The sequence below is a fragment of the Heliconius melpomene genome, chromosome 6, assembly GCF_056956725.1.
Source record: "Heliconius melpomene rosina isolate 202511_hmr_F chromosome 6, ASM5695672v1, whole genome shotgun sequence".
Lineage (NCBI taxonomy): Eukaryota > Metazoa > Arthropoda > Insecta > Lepidoptera > Nymphalidae > Heliconius > Heliconius melpomene.
Window position 1 is genome coordinate 8,655,318 of NC_140394.1, and position 24,485 is coordinate 8,679,802.

Consider the following 24,485-nt stretch of genomic DNA (forward strand, 5'->3'; position numbering starts at 1 on the left):
ATCATTAGATATCTATAAAAAAATATACCAATTAAGTAGAAATATATGAACAATATTCCAAGCAAATACTTTATATTAGTTTCTAAAAAAACCTAATGCCTTATGCGCCATCACATTCTCTACGTGCGCCAACATAGGTAACTGCGGGTGCTAATTCAAATTATCTATTTACAAGTCCAGTAAATACTTGCCAAAATGATACAACGTTTATAATCTTGTTTATGTTTTCCCATATAAAACTTACATATATTAAATACCTACTAACTACTAAATATGTTTATATAGTAGGCACCGGTAAGTATTTAAAGCCAGTCTTGGCTCACGGCTCACTGAGTAAACGAGACAGGTTGTGGATTCGATTCCCATTTGAAATATCATCTTTGAACTCACAACCATTGAGTTTAAAGTTGCAGGTTTGTGCATTGCGCCACCACGGCCACCTACAGGACGGAACATAAAATATTAAAGCTAAACAAGCTTTAATATTTTATGTTGTTGTTAACAATGACAACGTTATTTTTGCCATCATTTATTGTACGCTATTGGGGTGCCCCTAATCCATGTTTACGTAAGTTCCCGGGTTCCCACACAATCATACAATTTAAACTTTTGATTTGATTACTTAAAACGCGGCATAGGGTTCTCCACCAAAGGTGCAATGATATTTTAATTTTTGATAATTATGTAGCAAAATACGGGAGATTCTTTGTATTGATTGTGACACACATTTGTACGTATAACATTTTTCAGCTATGTTTTTGAGCTTGAGCTTCTTAATCATCGGGGCAAAACTGGATATGTACATATCGAAATCTTGCACTGAAGACGTTAAAGTATCCCGTCATTGACCCAGTGTGAGACCATCGTTTCCTGAGTTCCATCAACCCCAAATCCCGAGAGCGTTCGGGCGAATCACACACCACGCCAACCGGCGACTGAAAACTAAAAATAACTGTACGCCGTTCAGTACCGCCGTAACAGTCGCGCGCGACACCCGCGCAACACGCGTAACGCAACCATGGCGGAGACTATCGAAGAAACTTACGAGACCGCGGTCACCCGCAAGGTGGTCCGCAAGAGCCTCAAGATAGAGGAGGTGAGGACACGATTGTTTTATGTAACCGATGACACAAATAGCCTGCGCACGCGCATCCGACACCGGGCGCGCACCTGCTCACATAATAGATTACACATTTGACAGTGACACGGACGTAAACACTGCCATTATCCTGTACTCTCTGTACGCTCCTAACCGTCCAAAAATACGATCCCCAAACTTACATCCGATCCGATAGCTTCTCTAACGGTAACGAACCGTTCCTCGTCCGGTAACTATTCCGGGAATACGGGTTGAAAGCCAGTCGTAAACTTCGATTACGAACTCCGCCCGCGAAGGTTTGAACGCTGTACGTCAGTGGAGGAAGTGCGCGCAATGCGCCACTTATAATTTGTGATGATGTAAATAGAACTGGCGGTTGAATGAAAATTTCCGTACCCACCTTGACGCGTGTGCATCGACCTGTCTCGTGATATGGACAATGACCACGTGTGACCTTCCAACACAAACAAACATCACTGAACAGAATGAACACCACCACACAGCTAGGTACACACACTTCTTTACCTCCTCTTACCTCTTACCACCCAGAGCATACGAACAAAGCTGTTCTTAGTTATGCAACAGTTATTCCTTAAAAAATATGATTCGTTATACGAGCATCATGAGATAGTACCACAATTTGAAGAGTTGTGCCAGAATCGTCCATTATCCCGTTATCAAATTCAATCAGCAAACTAACAATGGGTATCAGAGGGTACTACTGTCTGTTTCCAAAGCGCAAAATCCAATGGAAAAACGCGCGTGGCATATTTTCGTCTTGGCTCCCATCCTAGTTTATCTGCTACATTACGATGTTTATTCACAATACGAATGTGAACATTAATGTGTGCGTTTGAGGCACTTGTGTTAGGTCTCTGAAACTCAAAGGCTAGCAAATACATATATCGATGAGAATCGACTCTTCAAGGTGATATTTGATTGGTTTAAGGAAATGCGTAATTCCAATTGTATACCAAGAATACTCTTAGTAGAAGTTAGTAATGAAAATATATAGATATAATACTGTGATTATCTGAAACTTGGAAGCACAGATGCCAATTTGTTAGTTTGTTTATTTGGCACCAGCAGGTTTGTCCTGCGCAAGAGTGCGCTTATCTTTCTCAGCTTTATTACAAAAAGTTATAAAAGCAAATGGAGATTTTATGATCTTAAATTTTTACTGTTTATTATTTTTAAGCTCTGAGTGACATAAGTACATAATACATTAAGGTTGACATTTAAAAATTTCAGAGTATTATTAGTATATAGTGTAAATGTAATAATTGTCTTGAACAACTGTACTTTAAACTTAAAGAATATACCTATCTACGTCCTATAAACATTAGAAAGTAACAGAATTTACGTACTGTATCTATATGAGTTCTTTTTCAAATAAAACATCTAAAAGTTCATATGTATAATTTAGATTTTTAACCAAAGATATATTTCAAAATAAAAATATAACAATCATAAAAACGCATTGTTTACCAACATCTCATCCAAGTATCTGCTAGTTTAGAAATTATCTATCTTTACTAACTTGAGGATTTAAATTTTATCCAAATTTGTATTTTACTTCCTTTCACATTGCAGGGTGGTTAGTAGGAACCTAGTGCTAAGACCACTTCATTTCTATTACGATACTTCCGTTCCCCACTTTCCCACAAAGCCAGGTGTATTAAGTGGCCGCCTTACCTTATTGCCAGAGTGATTAAAATAAAAATATTTAATATTTCATTCGTCTAAGTGGGAATCAAACTCACAACCGTCGCGTACACAGTCGCACGCCTGTTCCCCTGCGCCAAGACGACCTAAATTCGCATTATTAAGTAAAAATATCTAATTATATGATTGAATTATAATATTAGTAAATATTTAAAACCTTATTTTATACTAAACATATAGTATTCGTGTTTAATCGCTATTCTGTTTACGTTACATTGGTAATATTAAAAACAATAAAACGCCTACATTAAGGTATTATCGTCGTTAAAGTATTTCTGGCAAGAAAAACATTGTCGTCGAAAAGAGCTCACTCTCCTTTTTTTTTACTGAAACGCAAATTTAGTTTAGCTAGAGAGTTATAATTTATTTAGAAACTTATAACAATTTTTAAAATTCATCTTTTTCTTTTCTGTGTGTGATTTAAAAAAAAAAAAAAAATAAAATTGTCATATAATTTTATTAAGTTCAATTTAGTATTAATTTTAAAACGGGTTTATGTATAATTAATTTTCACATTTACTTAATATCAATATACTAATGTATATAATTTTAATTATTTTTTTAATTCTATCTGCTTACTTTTAAACTTACGCTCAGTTGGTATTGTAATAAAGAATTACGTACATATTTAAAAAATCATCCGAAACCAAACAAATCAGTCAAACAAAATTCATTTCCACAGAGTTATAGCCGGATATTAAATGCAGATAGAAATAATAAAGTGTTGCCACATTTGAAAAATCCATTCGTTTACATGACATAAATATTAAGAAAACACAAGGCCACCGCATCCTGTATTCTTCGATATATCTAAACGGCTTAACAATTTAAAATTGTATTATTTATATTAACGATTAATATTATGTTAATAAAAATCAAAAAACAAATCGGCTTCACGCTCTATCCCGCACATGATAGTATATGCAGAGGAAACCTAGTAACTTAGTGTTATGACACTCCGTTTCCATTAACATTGGCGGAACTAAACGCCGCTTATTTATCCTAAGTGGAAATAACACTATAAAATTAAAAAAGTAGTTTTGATCATATTTTTATTGTTACTATTATTAATTTCGTTTCCCTACGACATAACAAAGCAAGGCGTTGAGTTTGTCCACCAAACACATAATGTCTCGAATACCGACAAAGACAAAGAAACAGACAGAATGACGAGAAAAAGAGTGAAGGTAAATCTTGCTATAAAATAAACTTAATCGTTATGCACAATACTATATGTTCGAAAACAATCTTATTAGACAAATAATTGTATTCAAATATAATTCAACAAAAAAAACTAAAAAGTGTTTAAGAATACAAAATGATTCTTTAAATAATTCTTAAACGCAAATGCGTAAATTTTTAATAATATTCATTTTTGATATAAAATGTTAGTTTTATATTCAATCAAATTCATATATGAGATAATAATGGAACATAAAGACGGTGTAAAACAATTTATAATAAAGTTATGCATATTGAATATGAACACAGCGTAGAAATTGCCATTCAATTAGAGGATTTGGCGAAGTTCCCGAGCTCTCGTAGTATGAAATAGAATTACAGCCCGTATTGTACATACATACATGTTAATAAATTTAAATACATATTAGTTACATATTAGTTAATAAATTTAAATACATATTTAGTATTACTCAGAAAGTTTAGTTTAGATTTCTTAAAAGTCATGTCCACTTCTCCCAGCATAGGTTTAATGAAATTTTAAATACTAAAGCTGTAAATTATTCTTAAATATATAAGTACAACACAAGTAAAATTAGCATTCTAATTCTTAAAATATCTGTGGGCACTAATAACTCTTTCACAAATATTTTTCCATTCTAAAAGCAAATAATAATATAATATTTACAAATATTTTTTAGCAGCTTCACGTGTCAAGAAATGATTCCCCCGAATGGGGATTGAATCCACAACCATTACGTTTACAGTCTAACACTGCCCCATTGCCCCTTATTTTCTATACAAAGTATTTTATTTATTTTCTATACAATTATTGCTTTACACGAACTACGCATTCACATTCTACACCAGATATGTATGTGGGCGTCAAAAAATTGTCCCCAATATGTTTGTCTTCATAGTGACATGTGTAATGTAAAACCGTCTTTTTGTCTTTTATCCACAACTAGGTAAATTGGCAAGAGCACTAAAAGAATCTTTCAGTGATATTATCTAATATTTTCTAGATTTCGCAAATTATGATTTTAAACTAAAACATTGTAGTGTTACTGATGCGGATGAAATTGTATCTCTTTTTATGCAATCCCTGTCAAATTGCTAAGTCGAAATTGATCAAATTTAACAAAAAAATCTTGATCTGGATAAATAGTTTTGTAGTATGGATTTTCAAATACGAAATATCAAAAATCAAAAAATGATTTTGGTCATTCGTTTAGATTTTCCTCCTTCTCTCCAAATTAATTAGGAATTTCCCAAATTTACAGTGACACATTTTTCCTTGTGTACACTTTGTTCTTTACGTGTGAAGCTTTACCGTATTACCTAAATACACACTCGAATATTGGCAGCATACATCGAATTCAACCTTGGTAAAAAAACGATAATAAAGTTCAATACATTTGACTTTTAACATAACCTTACGTTAAATATGTTAATTATTGCTGAGAATAAAAATTACGGAGAGTTAATTAAACGCCGTTAAATTTAACGACGTTTGGAATTATTTATATTATTTTTTGCATAATTTCTTTGTTTAGATATATTTATTTAGGATTTGCATCTATTCTGACACACGCAGGTTACATATTTGTTTCGCTGCAATAAATCACTTTACTCATACTCCTACGTACTTACTATTATACAATATTGCAATTCATTCTTTCATAATAACAATGAAGGACAACTTAAACGACTGTATACAAAATTAAATAATATGAAGACTACAATATGGAACTGTACGCACAAAATTAGACGCAATGGTTGCAATTTTAAATTCCCCCTATATGTAGGGGCAAAGTATATGTAGTTTGCTATGGCAAAGGAGGCAGAGAGAACCTAGAGTTAAGACACTTCATTCTCCGTGTTTGTACTCATTTTGACAATTGAGAATCGAACCCGCAACCATCGCAATTACACGTAGATACAGACGGTAGCAAAAGCGCTGAAATCAGTAAAACAAAAGAGTATTTAGTCCAATTTCAATATATCCATGTAAGGACATGCGTCTTGCAGACCAGAACACCAGTTGTCTGGGAAGTCTGCCAAGAGTGCGATTTTGCCTAATTGACGACCGGTAACGTCCCGTTTGATCGCCCTCCAGCTCTGCTATTAACTCACGTATGAAGCTGCTCGTGTATTTATTTTATTCTTATTGTTGTTTTTGATTGCATTTGTTGTTTACATTTGTTGTTATTGTTGCAATTGTATTGTAATTTTTATTTGAGTAATTTTTCGCTGGGTAACGATTAAGAATTTTTGTGTGAAGATCTTGTATTCTACGACTTAATAGTCAAACATTTATTTAAATACATTACGAAGAAGCCTATGTTAAAGTGTCCTAAAAAAAAGAATCTTTAAAGGATCTCTCTATTTTCCGTCTATCCGTCCGTCAAGACTATTTATCTCGAGAACGTGTGAAAGCATCGACCTGAAATTATTATCAAATATTCAAATCCATGATAGAATATCTATATCATGATATTATTATTATAATTGAGACTACGCAGTAGTTTTTGTTTTATATATTTTAGCTGACTACAATTAATACGATTTGGATGCGTTTGTATATTTATAAGTGGAGATTTAATTTGAATTTCTTTTAAAAATGTTATTTAGGATAACTTACTAATTCTATCATTTACATATATATTTTTTATTTATTATTATAATAAACTAATTTCCATTATAAATTAGAAATAATTAATTACTCGGTGAGTGCTAACATCCTTGATCTCAATGTACGCTGTTCGATTTTTCAACGTTGCGGTCGCGATGCAATTTTGCAATGTTAAATACCGTGCGTTCGCATTTTCAACAGAATATTTAGATTTTAGACGACACGGTATTAGTTCATATACTTTTAAATAAACATACCTAGATATATGTATTATATATTACTAGCGGCCCGCCCGCGGCTTCACCTGCGTGAACTACGTTATTATTAATTTCTGTATCCATGAATACCTACGTCCTATAAGTGACGTCCATGCAAAATTTGAGACTCCTAGTATTTGTAGTAAGGAAGTTTCATACAAATTTTCAACCCCAAAAACAACCCCTTAGAAGTCGAATATTATAAATTCCCGTCTTAGCGAGCACCTACGCCCTATAAGTAACTCCTATGCAAAATTTGAGACTCCGTGCAGTTTCTGAGATTTCGTGATGAGTGAGTGACTTTTCGATTTTATATATATATATAGAAGATTTCTTTATGTTAATACTAACAACAACAACTCAACACATAATGCCTATAGAATTCTGAGGAAAATGGGGAACGCCAATTGGCCTCAATTACTTAGAACTACAGAATCTTATAATAGTTATTTGTACGACGTTGCAGCACAAAGGCTTATCGATCCCCATCACGTTTCAATCAATTCGACAGCCGCCATCGTTCAGCGTCAGATCGCGGAAGCTTGCCGTAACGTTTTTCGACGATGCGAAAATGGGACGAAGCCGGAGCGGATATAATTAAATACGGACGGACGGACGGACAATTCGTTGGCGAGAAATATAGCACGAATTCCGCCCGCTATCGCTCTACGTATTGATGTTTTAATGGCTTTACGATGTGGAGGATGACCCTTTTATATACATTACATATCACTGTGAAATGGAAATACCGTCTTGGTACAGTGGTACAATTTGTGATTGTAAATAAGGCGGTTGTAGGTTCAATTCCCAGTTGGAGAAATGAATTATTTTCGTTTCTTCGGCCTGGCAACTAAGTAGGACGGCGTTCAGTTCCAAGTTCCAATACAATCTCTAGAAATTGAGAGGTGCTTGGGGAACGTAGTATTAGAAGCTAGGTAGGTATATACAAGACATGTTCAAAGTGTATTTCTCTTTACAGTTATTAATTTCTTCCTAAACTTAATTAAAATCTTTATTTTTGTTTCTTATAGGCGATACACGAGTATCACAAATTACTAACTTCATAGAATTGTGGAGCAAAAGATGTGTGATTCCATTGGTAATCATACGTCAATATCAGTATGAAATAATTCAACCAAAATAAAACACCAGCAGCTAATTAAATTTAGTTACTTACATCACGTTTGACCCAGTTTATTAACATTTTACGCAAATCACACAACAAATAGATACATTTATAATAAACTAGCGGCCGGCTCGCGGTTTCACCCGTGTGAACTATGTTTTTATTAATTTCTGTCTCCATGACTACGTTCTAGTGACGTCTATGCAAAATTTGACACTCCTAGCATTTGTAGTAACGAAGTTTCATACAAACTTTCAACCCCAAAAACAACCCCTTAGAAGTTGAATATTGAAAATTCCCGTCTTAGCGGGCACCTACGACCTATAAATAACTCCTATGCAAAATTTGAGATTCCTGGCACTTGTAGTTTCTGAGATTTCATGATGAGTGAGTGACTTTTCGATTTTATTTATATATATATAGATATACAAACTATTACAATATTTATGTAATGATTTTCATAATAAGTAACATGTTAAATTATTATATAAAAAATATAATTTTACATGAACAGTACTGTGGGACTCATCTGTGAGTTAACCTAATGCTAGCAACTAAACCACAATTTCCAATTCGACGAAAAATGGGTAAAAAAGTATCGTAACACCAGGTTCCCAGTGCCTACCCTGCAATTTGTGGGAAAAAACGTGAAGATATTTTATATTTTTTAAGTATTTTTAGAATTCGTTGAACAAATATAGTATGAAATTAGCGACACTATTAAAATTACATATTTAGCGTTGCTTTTCTTACAATAAAAATCCAAATAATTATAGTTTAACACAGTTTCATGGCGAAGATAATGCAATAAACAGCTTCGACATTACTTATAAAGAAAATGTAGACAGTCATTATTTCCTTATTTATTTACTTCTAGGAAGTAATCATTCTAAAGTACTGAGATATATGCTGCAACATATTATAATGGTAATGTCTTTTGACATAATAGATGCATATTAGTAGAGTAGTTAGAAAGTGCCGCTTCCTACTTCAGGCATGTAGGTGTGGGTGCGATTCTCAGTAGAAGGAAAATTCATATTGTAGAGGTGATTGTAAAGCCAGACTTTATATGACTTTATATGTGCTTGGTGCTCGCGCTGTATCCACAGGCACATAGGAATCTAGTGTTGAGACACTTCGTACCCCATTAAAACACTTTCGTTCTCCACTCTCCGCTGAATTCTTGTGGCATTGCGTGTCGAGTGGCGGAACTCAACGCCGCGCTTTGCCTATTTACTAGAACCAGGAAATGAAAATATTAAACTTTTCATGCCCCGAGGGAAAATCGAACCCGCTATCGTCGCGTTTACTGTCACACTCTCATACATGTGCGCCGCGACGGCCTCACAGAACTTTATATAATACTTTGTTCATTAATAAAAATATCTTTTTTTATAGATATAAATATTTTTATTTTTTTTTCTCTGCGAGATAGAGCAAATCTAGTGTTAATACACTATTAATTTATACTGAATTTAAATCTTTTCTTATACCAAATATAATAATAATATTATTAATTAACATTTTCTTGCCAACTTTGCAAGCTATGGTAATTACAATATATTACATTTCCGCGGCAGTCAAAGGTGGTTTTCGTTTTAAATTATATTTATGTTTATACACCATGAAGTGTCATTCCTGTTACAAATTGAATATAGTTTTAGTATATTTAGATTTAATTATTCTGCGTTTAGTTGTAAGGCCGCCATTGAGCCTTCATCTTAACGGGAAGGTAAAATTTTGCTTGTACAAAATATTATTCATGTGTCATTGTTCTTGTCAATGTTCTTGTCATTATTCTTTAAAAAAAAACACGAAGACTGACTGTAAACATGACATTTACGGTTTTTTTCCTTACTTTGGAAAAATCAAACGCGGCGTTGAGTTTCGCCACTCATCACGAAATGTCTCAGAATTGATTGGAAAATGAGGAAAAGAAATTAGGAATGTCCTAACAATAGGCCTTATATGCGATTATAAAAACAATAAGTTAAATATTTTGAACGTAAGGCGTTTAATGCTGCCCAAAGCCATAAATATGTTAAATATGTAAAACATTTCATATTGTCATTCCAAGAGTAATACCTAATACCATTATTTTTAATTATTGTGAGATCATTTCACTACTTTTCATTATTAATTATTTTAAGAAGAACTAAAGAAGTTTAAATTAATTTAAGAAATAGAAAAAAAACATAAAAACAAGACAGAGAGACAAGAGAGATTAGAAGGAATTGGGAATAATGAGAATAACTGTAGCAAAATAATTAGACTTACATAAATAGATATTTTTGAAATAATTACATAAAAATAACTAATGACACTCTCTTTTTTAACTAGAAAAATAATAAATCTAAATACATATTATAAAATATTATGTACACATCGTAAAATCTATATAAACACAAACACAATGATTCACGGCAACAATTCTAAAATGTTAATAGGTTCTTTGACTCGATAAAGCTTTTTTCAATGTCGTTGAAAATTTGTTCAAGTATTTATTTTATTCTTAAATACTTTCACATCCTGCGTTTTATTTATGTACTTAAAATACGAATGTGTCATTCTTAAGAGTGACATTCCCTAAGTGAAGAAAAAGAGAAGAAATTGTAAAAAGAAAAAAAAATACCTCTTTAGAATTTCTTGGAATTTTTTTGAAACGACACCCCCCACCCCAAAATTTAAGAGCCCAGACTAGAAATGTTGAAGAGTGTTACTACACACATACACAACCCAAAGCTGCATTTGATATAGCTATCTGGAATTTTTATATTTGACTTTAGTAATAAAAATATAAAAAGACTAATTTATCTAATAAGTGCATGTTTATAAAATGAAAAGAGTAAAGAATGGAGTGCTTCCTATACTACCAGATGGGCTGATGTCCATCCAGGAAGCACTCATTCTTCTTGCTTCTTGCTTTATCAGATAAAGCAGTTTGCATCGACATGCTGAAATGACGAAAAAATGTTAGGTCACAATATTGGATTCTCTTATTCTTACGCCTGCCTAATTGTTGTAATACCAGGGTTACTTTTCAATGTCTGGTTTAACAAATGCGACGTTAAGTTCCGCAACCTAAAAGTAACCAAATATTATTTATATATTTAACTTAATATCAATTTAAATTAACCTGAAAATAGATAAAATGGCAAAGCGCATGTTATTTATAAGACTCGTAAATTTAATGCTCTAATCATCTTATGTATTTGTATCACTAAAAGCTCTATATCATCTACAAATCCGTGGATTATTTGTATGTATATATTAGAATATTATATTTACACAAAGGCAGGCTTGTAATTACTTATTTATTTATATTTCGAGAGATATGTAATTTTACAGACCAGAGATAAGCGTGAGCTTGAGATCGTCTTGGCATAGGAGCAGAAACGTATTGCTGTAAGCTCGACAGTTATGAGTTCGATTTCCGCTCGGAGGGATGAAATGTTTAATCAATTTCATTTCCTTTGGTGAAAACATGCAGTGCCTCAATAATTCGGCGGCAAGTTAGGAATGAAATTGTCTCAACACCAGGGTCCCCGGGTTTCTCTCCTTGCTAAGTTGTATCCATCCAAAATGGAACATGTATGGAATTAATGTCTATTGAATGTACAACAGGATAGTTGCCAGCTAATGTAATAGATTGTACCATTGATTTTGAAAAGAGCAACTGTTGAGTTTCTTGCCGGCTCTTCTCAGCAGAACTGCCTTCCGAACCGGTGGTAGCTTTTTGTTCATATGTTCATTCGACGATTCAAAAGTGTTTATAATAATTGCCTATTTCAATAAAGAATTTATTTTGAATTGAATTGAATGCTGTGCCTCTGGTTACCATTACAAACTTCTAACTTTCACTATAATATAATGAAAATTAATAAGTAAATTAGTATTAAATATAACAAATAGTTACAACGATTGTTTACGAATATCTTTTGTCATGAACGATGAATAAGATGAAAAACGGTGCGGCAACGAACAGAAATAGATCGTCGCGACGCTCGCGCCGCCAATGTCGAGGTGATCTGCTTGCTAGCTTTGGGACGGGCTTGGGTAATCATTTAAGCTAATGTTTTACTATATATTTATGTATATGTTATTTAATAAATATAAATATATGTATATAAGGAAAAAGTTATTTTTTTATTATTAAATAAATTATAATGTTCCTATTTCTCTGACATTTGTGCATAAGTTTAATTTAAATATTTGACGCCAATGTAGAGCAATTGGAACGTGTCGTTATATCGTCATAGACAACTAGTTTCAAGTTTTATAGGATAGAATGTTAATTGAGAATATTTTTAAAATTTTGTACTAGTTTTACGATTTCCAATATTTAGACCACCCATTAAAGTACGCAGAGGAAAATGTTAAATAATATTTTAATTAAATGGATAACGAACCTAAGCTAACGGCCCACATTCTACCACTATATTCTCAATTCACCTCATATTTAACTTTTAATATAACATTAACATATTATTTATTGAGCAGCGTTGAGTTCTGCCACTTAAAACGCAATTCCTCGAAAAATTCGAGAGGAAGTGGGAAACAGAGTGTTTTCACACTTTCAACACTAGATTTCCTCTGCCTATCCTGCTTTATCTCGAATACAGTATGTAGCTGATTATTTAAAATATTCAATTATTTTTAATTAATATTCAACCTATATTATAACACCTAATAAATAGTTAACACCTGTCAAAGCCGTGCGCTGTTTAAACTAGAGCTTCCTAATCCTAAACTTAGCGATTTGCCAGACGGATTAAATGCAGATTAAATGTACTTTCAAATCTAATTAGTTAATTGTCTTAATTACTCTAAGACGTAATATTAATTGGCTGTGGTAATTCAATATCAACCTACTTTATATAAATAGTTGTGAAGTAAATAACATTAATTGGTGCTTCGCCCGCGTGCAAACGGAAAAACTAAGAGACATATGACATATTCTTAATACTTGAACTAACAGTCGTTACAGTAGGTTCCATCGAAATGATTTACGTAATAGTCTATAGCCTCCTCGATAAATGGACTATTCAATAAGAAAGATTTTTTTTTAATTCAAACCAGCAAGTAGTTCCTCAGAAATGTCGTAGTCATTTGGGATGTTCCAACATACGTATGATATTATGATGATTGTGGATTCAGAATCTAATTCTAAAGTTGACATAGTTAAACAAAGGCCATAGTTAAATTCCACTTTTGACAAAGGTGTTATTTATATGAATAATTTTGTAAATCTAGAAAATGCTATGTCATGGTAAAATATACTTGCAACTGGCAACAGGCTTCTACGAATCTAAACACTTAACTGCAGTAAAACATTTAGGTATATTCGTAGAAGTATCGTTGCCAGAAGTCAATAATTAAAAGCATAGAAATTTACTTTTATTTTAGAATTAAATTCCTTCAAATCCAAAAAAAATATCTTAATCAAAATGGTGGAACTATTAAAAAAGATGATAAAACATAAAAAATGCTACAAAAAACTTTAAATTCTATACAAAAAAGCATTTTTTCCTCTTTTATCGAATGTAGAGCAATATGAATTATAACGGGGTCCAACGCCATGGTAGAGAGAGGCCATCTCTATCAGACCGAGACAATTACATGGTTTAACATTCACCCTCGCTATTCACTTCTTATGGTATCTAAAATAATTGTTATCTTCGGGATTTGTGTTACATTTATTTTTTATCTTTAGCTTCTTTCAAATTTAAGATTTTTGGTATTTTCGCACATTTTACATTTAAAACATACGCGTATGTTTATGTATACATACATTTTTCGAAATCCGACGTCATGGGTTTTTATCACGTTTTTCTGTCGTTTCATTTGACAAATTATGGCGGACGTTAACACTGCACTTTCACTACTTATATACTGTGTATTAACTTTCATAATAAAGACAAAACATACTTACAATCCACAATAATCCATACACGTTAGCCATCAATAAAATTTTATATCTTCACAGTAAAAGAAGTAAAAATAGAAATCCTATATATAACTACACTGTGGAAACATACATATTAAGAAAAATAAATTTAATAAGCATTGATTCCAAAATAATAGGTAATTCTTTTATAATATAATTTATGACATAGTTACAATATGTGGAAGACGGAGTGTCTTGACATTAGGTTCTTTATGCCAACCCCGCGGGATAAAGCGTATAGCTAATATTACAAAGTTCAATACAAAATTTAATAATTAATATTTCACCTCACTTATAATTAATTAAATTCAGTTCAAATTAATATGATCCAAGAAGCTTTACTAATTCGACAGCAAAGTGACTCGGAGGTCAATGACACATATGACTAACTTCCTTCCTTAGGATTGCGTTCTAAAAATACGACTTAAACAGATGTAAAACGAAAAAAATAGACCAATCTCCCAATGTAGCGTTACAAATTTAATTTGAAAAACTGGAACGACTTTTAATTTGCTATAAATATTTATGCTACTAAGATATATGGTTTTTTAAATAACCGCCCATATATTTGCTTCCAAGCTTTTTTTGTTTCCATAATTTATTCTTCTTTTCATAATATTTCTTTCATGTATTGATATATCACGTAGGCAAAAAAGTTCTATGAATTTCATAATATTTCGTTTTCATTACTAGATTTTTCATTCCTTCCTCCAGTTTCTACTGAAACAGAGAAAAACGTTATTATTTTGACGTTATACTTACATATTTCGGATTTTTTCCTTTAATTGTTTTAAAAGTTCTCACTTCTTGTATAATTTCATAATTATAGGTCATCTAATTTGATTATTTTCAACGAGAAACTTCAAACAAAAAAATGTTCTTGACAGAGCGACAGATAAATTTTTTTACTCTCCCATTTTTCTTTGTTTTTTTGCTGCAAGAAGCACAGAAATATCAATTAGTATTTCTACAACGTTGACTGCATAAATTTCATACAAATTATTTGAAATATTAAAGTTAATCAACTGTATTCGCCGCGAAATCAAAACTTATATGATATATCCCGAAGATATACAAATAGAATTTGCAAGTAGTAAGAACTTGAGAACAAAAGTGAGTGCGCATCAAAAAGTACTTCGTCTTCTTTGTTTTCATACTGGATTTATATGTCTCCATAAAAGAAATTTCATTTCAAATAAAAATTATATCTGTAAAAGGTTTTCCTATATAAGCTTTATAGCCGTTTTACATATTCTTTATTGCTTTATTATAATTATCACAAGAAATTTAAGATTTGGATCTTTTATCCGTGTTTCTCTGCAGCATGGAGAACGCGTCACAGGCGTCGTTATAGCAATTTTACGTTCGACCTAAATGTACGGGATTAGTCACCGGCCAATGTACTTACTCGTATAGTAAAAAAAAATATGACAAATTCTTTGTAAATAATAATGGAGTTTACAGATCTTTTTGTTGAAATATAAATAATTATAGCAATGATTCAATCATTTATATCAAAAGAAGATTTGCTCCAAAAAATTCAATCCTACGTGTATACTTAATTTTTCGCTTCACGCTGTATCCCGCACATAACACTTGTTAGCGTCTCCATGGTGCCGTTTCCCACTTTCCGCCGAATTCCTAAAGCATTGCGTGCTGAATGGTGGAACTCAACGCCGCGCATTGCATGAAGAAATGAAAATATTAAGCATTTCACTTCCCTTCCCTTCGAGTGGGAATCGAACAACTGCTGCGTTCACAGTACGCTAGTGCCACTGCGCCAAGAGGCACTCACCATAAGATAAATAAAATATATCGCAATAATTAGGCAAATTTCAAAAATGAATTTCGCTCATGTTTTGAGCTTTAACACGAAAATTATTTTACAATTTCTCTATCGTAAAAAAAACCAAAGCATTGTGTCACTATGGTCATGTACATTCTGCCTTCCTAAGTTCTAACAAAACAACATGACATGTGAAGGTGAAAATAAAATTCAGTCAATTATTAAAACTCATCTTATATAATATCTAAGAAAAATACATATAGTTTTTTAGTCAGCTTCACGCTGTATCCCACACACGGCAGGGTACCCAGAGGGAACCTAGTGTTAAGACGTTCCCCTCTCCATTTTCTGCCGAATTGGCAATGGTGAACCTCAACGAAACTCTTGTCTCGTAACCTGAGCGGAGAAATGCAAATACTTAATATTTAATTACCTCAAATGGAAATCGAATCCACAACCAGTCGCCTTTACAATCACATACTTGTATCCCTGCCACGACTGGCCTCAAGCCTGGGCTGACCTCAAAATATAAATATTAGTATCTACAAACAAAACTCTTTGTTAAAATCATTCAAATGATCGTTGCTGGTGACATAAATGTGCAATAAATCGCGTTGACGAAACTTTTGAATGATGAAACGAACTATCAAAGGCCTATTTATAAGATCGGTCGGTTTATTCGCGCCGCGTTGCATAACGATGGTCTTATACTAATTATATTATGAGAATTGCTCACCCGTGACTGCGTCGATTTAGTTTGTATTACGATTTAAATCCTTTAGAATCTTCTTATAATTTACGTTAAAATCAAATTATTAAATATGAGATAGATATATTTGTCACGTTTTTCATTCCAATTTGATCTCGCCAAATAAGATTATTACAGAAAAAGATAAAAACAACAAGAAGTGCTATATGAGATATAGTGACATAAATAAAAAGTATTACGATTACGATTACTTCCACATTTTCATCTCATATATCTATGTATTTCTTTTTTATTTATTATATAACTATATGTATATATATGTAACTATATATTTTATATAGTATGTATATGTATATCGACATATATATTTGGTTCAATTATGTATTTATATATTGTAATATAATATGTGTATTTTGTTTTGTTTGTGCTAAATTAACTAAATGTTTAAAGTAATAACTTAATTGTACTATGATCTCACCCGCTACTTGTAACTCATCCACTTCCACTGGTTGGCTGGAAGAGATCTCTTATAGAGATAAGTCCACCTTTGCGAACTAAATGTATTTTATTGTTTTCTTATGTATATTTTGTGCAATAAAGAATATTATATACGATTTAGTATTATATAATTTGTTTTTAAATTTGTATATGTAACAAGAACAAGGCCGTCATTTGAGACGCCATCGTGACGCAGTGAAATAAACGTTTGACTGTTAACGCAACTGTTGTGAGTTCTCTCAGACTCGGAGAGTCGGGAAGAGAAGGAAATAAAGGCGTTAAGTTCTGCCATTCAACACACAAGTCTCGTAAGTTCGACGGAAAATGTGGATATCTTCCTTGCTATATGCTTGCTATATGGATAAATTTATGTATGGAATATACATAGAAAATGTTGAGCGGAGTATGTTAACATTAAGTTTTCTTTACATAAATCAATCACTTGGTACGCAAGCAGTATTTAAGGTTTAATTTTGCTAGTAAAACAGGGATAGGCAACAATTTTGGGGTAAGCACGGCCCACCAGTCCCCCCACATTTCCTTACCCATGTAGCTATGAGAGATGTAAGAAAATAAGAGAATCCTTGACTCTCCTTCTGTTTCTCTAGGAGTTGAATCACAAAATTTTCATTATTACATACTAATGTACTGTAGATGAGCGATACTTATAAAATAAAATACATACGTTTCGTTGTCGTTTTTACAAGGGTTTCTCAAATATTCTTCGCATTTTTCGCTTACGATGTAAAGCTTAAGCCGACAGTTGTAAATAAAGATAATAAAATTGAATGGCCACAGAAATCACTACAATAATAATAAAAAAGCTTCGTGTCGTAATTCCACAAAATCTCTCTGTTTTCTGGAATACGATATTTATTATTGCTCCAGATGTTGCAAGTTGTGCTTTCAAAGCGCAGTTGGCATGCATTATTAGAACGTAGTAGTTATGGATTTCAGTTCAAATCTATATTCATAATATAGATTAACAGAATTATTCTTCATTTTCGACGCAGGAGCAGGCGTGGACTGACGCGACGGTTGCGGGTTCGATTCCTACTCGGAGAATTAATATCTTCATTTCTTCACTCTGGTATCAAGGCAAAAGCGCGGTATTGGGTTTTGTCACTCTACCCACAATGCCTTGAAAATCGGCGGAGAGTGGGATACACGTTCACAGGTTTATACTACCTACCCTGCTATGTACCTACACAATTTTTCTACCAAAAAGGGGAAAATAATTGATTTGATATTTTATTTCTATATTTAATTATTTATACTTTACAATTTAAACCTTTTTAAGTCAATTTTACCTATTATCTAAAATCCTTTATATACACCAAGACTATAAGTTACATATGATAAAGCTTTATTTTATCTTAATCAGAAAAAAATTTTACAAAACTATACGTATTTTCGAAAAAACACAGAGATTCGATCCCACTACCCTTCTTATAAGAAACTTTTGTTATACGATAGGTGACAGGCGCGTCAAATAATCATTTCTAAATTCTAATTTTAATCTTCTTTCTCATGATTTGTGTTTTGGCAAACAATAGTATTGTTTAAATGAGTAATGTGTGACGTAGTGTGTAGAGTGATGACGTCACTTCTTTGTCAAATCTTCCCACAACGCACAAAAATACGTGCAGTGCACGTAAATATTTAAAAGTGAAGGTCGTATACTGTCTTTGTCTCGAGAACTATATTATTATCTGTAGATTATGAGATTAAAAAACATTGTAAAACTTACAAAATAAATAATTAACTTACAAAGCTAATAATGATTTAGGTGTGTCATTTTTTAAATACAGTTTTTCTCATTATTTACGTATTCGATGTGTTTCATTAGTTAATTATATTAAATTGGACCTACGAGCGCTTTTTACCTGCTTAATCTTCTATACGCAAGATACAAACTAAAAATCTAAAAAAACTTTTATATAGTTTTCCTACACGCAGCCTTCCCTAAACAGAGGAAACCTAGTGTTAAGACACTCCGTTTACGATTTTTCGCTAAATTTTCGCTGTATTTCGACACCAAAGCGAAGAAATAAAAATATTCAAAGAAAATTGATTCCTCTTTAGTGGGAATCGAACCCACGGCTTGTCGCGTTTACACTCACACTTTGTGCATCACGACTGGCCTCATACACAACAATCGTAATAATAAAACATTTCAGATCAACTGACGTTACACATAAGCTCTAAGGGCGTAAACGCCTTTAAAGAAGATTTTCAAAGAATAAACATGCAATTTTATTGGACGTTAACCTCTTAATCCGTTGAATATTTGCGAGAATGCATTTTTATAGTCGATTCAATGGAACAGGTTTAGTAAAAAAACTTACTTTTTAGTATATAAAAAATCTATAATATATAAAAAAAACCTACAGTTTTACACTATGGTTGAAATTCTTTAAGAAATAAATAATTAATCTCATTAATAATCCCGGATAGTCAGAGGGAATGTGGGAACCTAGTTTTTAGATACTTCGTTGACAATTGCCTCGGTACCAAAGCGAGAATAAAAAATGAAAATATTAAATATTTCATTCCTTCGATTGGGAATCGAACCCGTTTCGCGTATACAGTTCTACGCCTGCGCCTCTCCGCCACGACGCGACGGCTTAAGACAATAATTTTACTTTGTTTTTATTACTTAATTCATTATATAATTAATGGAATAAATATGTATATAAATACATATATTATTATTTACAAACAAGAACGAGAATTATTTATTTAGTTCTATATACAAATGTATGTTTGTAGTTAGGCTTTGTTACGACATTACTACTAAATACGTTTTAGGGCGTGTCGATGCCCTGATTGATGAGACGTGAAAGGTTATTGGCACCTTCACTTGGCCACGTGCTTTAATTGTAGTGAAATAACACTTTCCAATTTAAGGTCGACCGACATACCAACATTGATAATTATACAAAACATTTTATAAATACCTTAGTTTTTTAATAATACATTTTTTTGTACACATATAAATATAAAAAAAACAACTTTACACTGTATCACGCACATAACAATCTTGCCTGAATAGGCGGAGGAAGTCTAGAGTTAAAACACTCCGTTCCCCACTTTCTCCGCATTTTCGAGACGTTTTGAGTGGCGGTACTCTTGCGGGCTTTGTCTTGGTGCCAGAGCTAACAAATGAAAATATTAATAAATAATAATTCATTCCCCCGAACGGGGATCAAACCCACAACTGTCGCGTTACATTCATACACGTGGGCCCCTGCGCCACGATGCACTCGATGGGATATTAATGTATAAATATAAGAAATATGATATTTTTTTAATTTTCAGGCATTGCCAAAGAAATACAGGTATTTTAGGTAGCGGAAACCATGAAGAAGTCCGTCTAAATAGACCGGTAAAATCGTAATATGGTTAAAACAAACATAGAGGGTATGCGTAATTCTACTCAAGAATCAATATTCTCGAGTGGGACTCAAACTCACAACAATTGCCTGCAGTTAAATACGTTCTAAATGCGTCAGTAGGACGTGAAACATCACTATTTCAGTAGCATATTATGTTCTATACGAATTATTTATGGTAATTAAATATGGGAGCCAGTTGTGGCACAGGTGAAAAAGGTTGTGAGTTTAATTCCCACTCGAGGAAATAGAGTATTTAATATTTTCCTTGCTCTGGTAACGAGGCATAGCGCAGTAGAGTTCGGCCACTCAACATGTATTGTAATGGCCAACAAGGAGATATTCATATCTCATAAGAAAAAAATCTTACTGGAAAATTGACTTACCTGTATGAGTAAAACGTATTATTTTAAATGATAAAAATTTAGTTAAATAAATATTTACTAAAATTTAATATATATCTATCTATAAATCTGTTATTTATTAGCATCAGCTTAAAATTAGAATGTTATGCGACTATGAGTTGAAATATTTTATTTCAAACCTACTGTCCTAAATTCAGCTCAAAATCAGAACATAAATCAATTGACTTTTGACATCTTATCTAATTTTATTAGATACAATGTTCCTGAGGCCAACAACTCACTTTCTTTTTAGATAGGGGTGTTACTCTCTTAACCCAGTGGCACAGTGCCATGACACTAATCATAAATTATAAAAATATCAAATAATTTATCTCATTTGATGATAACTGACAACTAGCTCTAGTATTTACTAAGAAGTGTCTTACAAAAGCATACTAAGCTTCACGTTCCGAGGGAATAAATCATAGATCTCCCACGCAATATTTCGACTCAAACCATCGAAATCCTAAATCCATACGATAGATGGCGCTACGTTAACCTAAATAAAGTAATTGTTGTTATCATGAAAAAAAATTATAAAGAAATATAACATTTATTCAAACATTTGGATAATGTTTTTCAATATTATATTTACTATATTAATTTTATTATAATAAATAAATAAACTTTTAATCGCTTTTTTTCACACATCTGACGATATAGAAAAAAATAAAATTTCACATTACATTTTTTAAAACAGAATATTTTTCAATTCTAATAATATGCTAGCAAAAAAATGACCCATATCGCCGATAACAATACGATGATAGCTTCAGTTTATGACTCCTGCGCAGCAATTAATTTAAACGCTCGTAAATCTGCCGAGGGATTAGCCAACTCATAACTAAAACTAATATGTTATGCCAAACTGTATAGGTATATATGAAGTTGGTGTTAGAAAAGCCTTGTTATTGATTCTTTTTTCACGCTGTATCCCGCAGAGGGAGCTTTTGCTTAGACATTCCGCGAATTCCGGATTCATTGCGTGTTGAGTGAAGAAACTCATCGCCGCCTTTGCCTCGACGCCGATCGAAGAAATGAAATTATTAAGTATTTCATTTAATCGAGTGGGAATCAAACTCACGACCTATTACGATTACAATTTGGGCCAGTAGTTCCTGAAATGAACGCGTTCTACCAACGAAACGTAAATAATTTGGACAAGTTTTTAATTTACATTTATACGTATAAATTAAAATTTAAATGAAATTGAAAGGGCTACCTGTATGTAATTGGCAATACCGTGATGGCACCGTTTAATAGCCAAGTTCAATTATTCACGGTAATCATAACTGCAAATGAAATAGCTAAGTCATTCTCTAAACTATGCCAAGAAAAATCACACGCAATTCCAACACTATTACTGCTTACAGTGACAAGATAATATTTTTATCGATTACTTCTTTAAGGAAAGTAAATACATAATTTATTAGCACTTCGTGGGAAAAAAATTTCATTTTTGAACTAGACGAAGTAACTCTTACATATAGGTATTAAAAATGCCGCCATGGCACAGTGACTCAACGTCTGGCTAAAGACGCCACGGTTGTGAGTTCGATTCGCACTCAGAGAAAAGAAACATTTTTAATTTCTCGTTATGACAATAAAGCAGTCAAAGCTCGGCGTTGAGTTTAGTCATTCAACACGCAACGTCTTAAGAATTGGGCAGAAAGTGGGCACATGGGGGAATGCCGATGTGCCCACAACGATGTATACGTCCATATTATTCCTGGGCTATGACACGAAAATTAAAAAAAATTGGCGTTCTGTCAAAAAGTACAGTAGCGTAGTAATTGAAATAAATTAGAACATGTTATTATTTTTATTTTGGACCCTAAAATAAATAATTACGATGACATCAGTAAAAAATCATATGGAACAACTAAAGCTGTTATTTTTACATATTTATTTACTCAAAAGAAACTAATTGTAATCATGCCAGATATTATTTGGAATGCTGTAGATATTTTGGTCGTCCAATGTCATTTCGTATTTTACGACGCCCTATTTTGATAAAACTATTTCCTCAATTTAATTTAATTTTTTATTGTAATACACTTGTAAACATATTATTTAGATTTAAATCAAATATATGTATAGTCAATCAATTATATTGCAATTAAAAGTTGATTTTAAAACACCCATATAATATAATGTATAAGTCTTTTTTTTTTTAATATAACATTTATCGTCTAAGGAACCACTTTAGAACTTATATTTTCAATGTGATCATTTCTCCAGACGGAGAATAAAAAATAAAAAATAATAAAACTGTATTAATGTATATTGCAATCGGCCGATATTAAAAAAATACTTTCTTATACAACTTACATGAACGCTATGGTGATAGAATAGATAGAAATCAGTACATATTCTATCGAAGTGAAAAATTGTGAATATTGATGTGACCCAATATTATATGCCAATGCATTATTTTTCTTTCTACTGACCGTATATTTGGTAAATAATTTAATACTATACTTTATTTTATATTTATTAGTTAATACTTTTAAATGTAGGAATAATTTCAAAATATAATTGACAGTTTGTTCTGCAGTTCTTACTGCAGAAGCACCTACGTTTTTGTAAAGTTAAATATTTGCGGCCGTCGTGGTGCTGTAGAATAGAGTAAGAGGTATAACGCACCGTACGTTGTAACCCTCAACAAGTATTGTCTTGAAAATTTGATAGTAAATGAGGAACAGAGTGTCTTAACACTAGGTAGGCAGAGGGAACTCTGCCTATCCTGCTATATGCTATAAATGTGAAGCTGAAAAAAAGAAGTAGAAAACTTAATGTCTCAGCACTAAAGCAATTCTACCTACTCTAATTTCTCAAAAAAAACAACGTAAATAACATCTATCTGACAACAAAAACAAAAAGCCTATACTATACTAAAAGTACCGTCAACAAAATACTTCCAAATATTTTCCTTAATGATTCAAGTACATATACATAACATGTAACAGTAACATTGGTTGGGTCAATGTCAGACTATTTCTATTTTCCGACGGTACTCACATCCGCTAATCTTGATTTTGATTGCAGGTAAGTCACCTTGGATGACGTCACCAGCTCGCTACCAACGTCAAATACGATGCGAATATGAATCTGGCTAACTGTATCACAATCCACAGGTAATAAACATTAGAGTTACGATCTTGGATATATCTAGATTCTAGATATAAAAGCTATATATAGATTGGGAGAAGGAAGCCAAAGGAAAAATAATAGATAACATTTTGGCGCCAGATCATAAAAATAAAGAGACAGATGAAAAATAAATATATAAAAACTTTGCATTTCTATGGAAATCTGGATTATTAAGACTAGATATTAGTTTCTAGGCAAATAAATGGGTTGAATACTAATGGAAGTGTAATACAATTGTAGTAAGTAGGTATTTCAACTTTCCAATTGCTTCCAGCGATGATTATCTTGGTTGTTCCATACTTATCTATTGTATATGTGTTTACTATTAGGGATAACGGTATAAGTCAGAAATTTAAAAAAACTATTCTAAAATAAGAGACATATATTAGCTATATTAGCATATTTATTATTAGGGTCTTAAATATTACTTAAGAACTCCAAAAAAATACAAAAATCATTAAGTTTTTCCACTACCTTAAACTGTGATTGAGCTTTTTGCTTCCATCCAGTACGCACAGAAAAACTACTGTTTTTTGGAAGCGTCCATTATTAATTGCGATTCGTGTAATTAT

At 32.3% G+C, this 24,485-nt stretch overlaps 1 protein-coding gene across 1 annotated transcript in view; it reads left to right on the forward strand.

The window, feature by feature from the left end:
* The first annotated feature begins 941 nt into the window (after positions 1–941).
* tmod (tropomodulin) overlaps positions 942–24,485 on the forward strand; it is a 68,965-nt gene continuing 45,421 nt past the window's right edge. The window contains exon 1 of the mRNA XM_085186521.1: positions 942–1,096. Coding sequence (XP_085042647.1) covers positions 1,019–1,096 — 78 coding nt within the window. The 5' untranslated portion in view covers positions 942–1,018. The remainder of the gene's footprint in view (positions 1,097–24,485) is intronic.